Below are 3503 nucleotides of genomic sequence, written 5' to 3'. Positions count from 1 at the left end.
TAAAAAAAATAGAATTTTAACAAAAAGAAATGATCGAATTTTAATTTAAATTTATAAATAACTAGTTTAAAATTGTTTTGAGAAAATAACAATTTTAAAATCGAATTTGTATAAAAAACAGCCATAATTGAATTTAGAACTGATTTTAATTAAGATGTAATTGTATGATTATAAATCCTAACCAATTAAATGGTTTAATAAATGGTTATAAATTGGTTTTTCAAAATAATCAACATGTTCACCCCTATTGCAATTGAGAAGATAGAGCAAATTAGAGAGAATTATCATTGAGAAGAATCGGAAGATTTTAAGATGTTTGTTCAACTAAAAATTAGACAATGGTATACATAAAAGATGTATGTTTAAACTTTCCATAATGCACATCAAAGCATTTACCACCCAACCTAGTAACCCAATTATATGATAATAACATAACATCCAAACTACATGTATGATTGAATAATAATGAATGGATAGTAAGAGAATTAGAAAGAATTTGAACACTATGATTATTATTTAATTAATACATATTATTTTTGTAAGTAAGAATTTGATTAATGACAAGTATTAGGGGTATTTAATCCCAATTATAAAATGAGAGAAGAAATCTCAAACAAAAAGCAAATTATCCACCAAATGAAACTTACTGAAGACGATTCTCAAAATAGGATTTTGTGCTATGGCGATTTGAAGGCGATTTCCGACGACGCGTGAGGATCTTGACTACCCCCTTCCATCCCCACCAGATTGAAGTGGAAAGAACTTTCATGTTGGTTTAAATTCCTAATCTTAGGATTAGGGACCACTTGGAGGTTTGATTCACGAAGAACTGGGTACCATGGGTCGCGGTCGGCCGAAGAAGAAATTGAATATACGGTGCCTAAAGTTGTCAATGGTGAGATTGAAGTTCAACTAGAGGAGCAAGACCTTGTTTCAGAATTGAAATTCTGGGAACATGCCCTTATCATGTATGCACTAGGGGATGAACTCTCAATGAATGGAGTTAGGAAATTTATGATGAATTATTGGAACTTTGTGACCCTCCCGGGGCTCTACTATAACGAGGAGGGATTTTTTCTAATCAGATTCAAGTCGAAGGAGGATAGAGATGCGGTGCTGATGCGAGGTCCATATACTATCTACAAGAAACCTATGCTGCTACATGAATGGTCTCCAGATTTTACGCTGCAAGATGATATATTGTGTGTCCTGCCCATCTGGGTTACTTTTCCCCAGTTACCTCTGGTGATGTGGGGTGAAAAAAGCATAGGTAAGATAGCAAGTGCTTTAGGAAAACCTGTCATGGTTGATGAGTGCACTGCAAAAAAACTACGCGTTACCTATGCTCGAGTCCTTATTGAGGTGGATGTTACTACTGAGCTGAAAAACTATATAAACATTAGGGATCCCAGTGGAAAACTCTTGAGCCAACAAGTTTATTATGAGTGGAGACCTCCTTTTTGCAAGAAATGCAATAAGGTGGGGCATGAGTGCAAAAAGACTGAACCTAAACCAAAGAAGAAACTGGAGGCACAACATACTTGGGTTCAGAAACTAGTGGTGGAAGCAGGGGAATGCAGCCAGAAGATTGGCACTGAGCCTACAGAAGAAGACACAAGCTGGCAACAAGTCCCGACCTCACATAGGAAAAAATAGAAGGAAAAAGAGATTATGGTGTCTCAAGTGGAATGTATCAATGAGTTTAGGATCCTTAGTAGTGGTGTCACTGAGGGGAGTGCGGATCTCCTAGTCCCATGATTGTTAGCTGGAATGTGAGAGGGCTGAATAAGAAGGCTAGATGCAAGGAGGTTGCAGCCCACCTCAAGAAACTTCATGCATCCTGCTGTATTTTGATTGAGACAAGAGTAAAAGAGCATAATGCAAATAAAATTCGCCACTGGTTAGGTAATAACTGGAACTTTGCTGATAATTACAACTGTCACCCAAATGGTAGACTTTGGATTGGATGGAACAAGGATAATTGGGAGGATAACATCATTCACAAATCTGATCAATATATGCACTGTGAAATGAAGACTGGTCAAAGCCATATGTATGTTACTATGGTCTATGCTCACAATCAGTTGGAGAAACGTAAAAAACTGTGGAAAGACATTATTGTGTTAGCTCCTCAAAGCCAGGATCCTTGGATGATAATAGGTGACTACAATAATGTTCCGAAGCTTCATGACAGAATTGGGGGTAATGATGTCCATCTAGCTGAGTACATTGGTTTAGAAGAGATGATGAGTAGTATTGGGTTATATAAGCATGCCACTAGGGGAAGCTATTACACTTGGTCAAACAAGCAGAGCCAAGGCACAATTTACAGCAGAATTGATAGGGCTATATGTAATGGTGAGTGGTATCTAAAATTTCCTAGGTGTGAGATTGATGTCTTGCAACTCTATATCTCTGATCACTCTCCCCTAATAGTGAACCTGGATCATAGCAGTATTACACACAAGTGGAGCCCCTGTTTTAAGTTCTTAAACTGTGTGACTCAGAGAGATGATTATATTGCTATAATAAAAGAGAATTGGCAGGTTCCCATTGATGGTAGACCTATGTACATTTGTTGGAGAAAGCTCATCCGGTTACAAAAGACATTATCCCTACTTAATAGAGACACTACTGCAGAGGTGAAGAAGATCCAACAAAGTAGAGATAACCTTATGAAGGCTCAGCAGATGCTGGAAAATGATAGATTTAATCCTGGCCTCATTGATCAAGTAAAACATTGGACTGATGAAATAATTAAAGGGACAACAATTGAGGAGCAAATTCTCAGTCAAAAGGCCAAGGTGGACTGGCTACAATTGGGGGATGGAAACAATAAATATTTTCATGCTATTGTTAATCAAAAGAACAAACAAAAGAGCCTACTAAGATTGGAAAACCATAATGGAATTCCTTTAACAGAATTTCATGACTTGGAAAAGGAAATCCTGAATTTTTATAGTAACCTGGTAGGCACTTCCTCCACCAGTCTGGATCATGTGGATATCATGGCTCTTAGAGAAGGTGCTCAGTTGAGGGAGGAACAAAGAATTGATCTGGAGAAACCTATCAATGATAAAGAAATCTTGGATGCCTTAAAAAGCATTGGTGATAATAAGGCACCTGGAATTGATGGATACAATTCTAAGTTCTTCAAAGATAGCTGGCAAGTGATCAAGAAGGAAGTGACTGAGGCTACCAAAGATTTCTTCAATAAGAACAGACTCTATCCAGCCATTAACTGCACTCTGGTAACTCTTATTCCTTAGCATAATGAAGCAAGAAGTATGAAGGACATGAGACCTATAGCATGCTGCACTACTCTATACAAAATCATCTCAAAAATATTAACTACCAAATTGAGTAAAGTCATTAGATCTGTTGTTGATTCTAGCCAATCTGCCTTCATCCCTGGCAGAGTGATACATGATAATATACTCATGGCTCAGGAACTTCTGAGAAAGTATAATTGCAAGAACCTGTCCCCTAGATGTGCAATCCAG

The 3503-nt window shown here is 37.4% G+C and overlaps 1 protein-coding gene across 1 annotated transcript; it reads left to right on the top strand.

Annotated features, from left to right (window-relative positions):
* Positions 1–1754: 1754 nt before the first annotated feature.
* LOC131633763 (uncharacterized) lies at positions 1755–3269 on the top strand. Its single transcript, XM_058904452.1, has one exon. The coding sequence runs from the start codon at positions 1755–1757 to the stop codon at positions 3267–3269; it is 1515 nt and encodes a 504-aa protein (XP_058760435.1).
* The last annotated feature ends 234 nt before the right edge of the window (positions 3270–3503 follow it).

This window comes from Vicia villosa, unplaced genomic scaffold, assembly GCF_029867415.1.
Source record: "Vicia villosa cultivar HV-30 ecotype Madison, WI unplaced genomic scaffold, Vvil1.0 ctg.001176F_1_1, whole genome shotgun sequence".
Lineage (NCBI taxonomy): Eukaryota > Viridiplantae > Streptophyta > Magnoliopsida > Fabales > Fabaceae > Vicia > Vicia villosa.
The sequence above is the reverse complement of the archived record's forward strand: the minus strand, read 5'-3'. Positions and strand labels throughout refer to the sequence as shown.

Bases quoted from the DNA above. Each gene is read 5' to 3' on its own strand.
- LOC131633763 (XM_058904452.1), top strand. From the start codon at position 1,755: ATGATTGTTAGCTGGAATGTGAGAGGGCTGAATAAGAAGGCTAGATGC.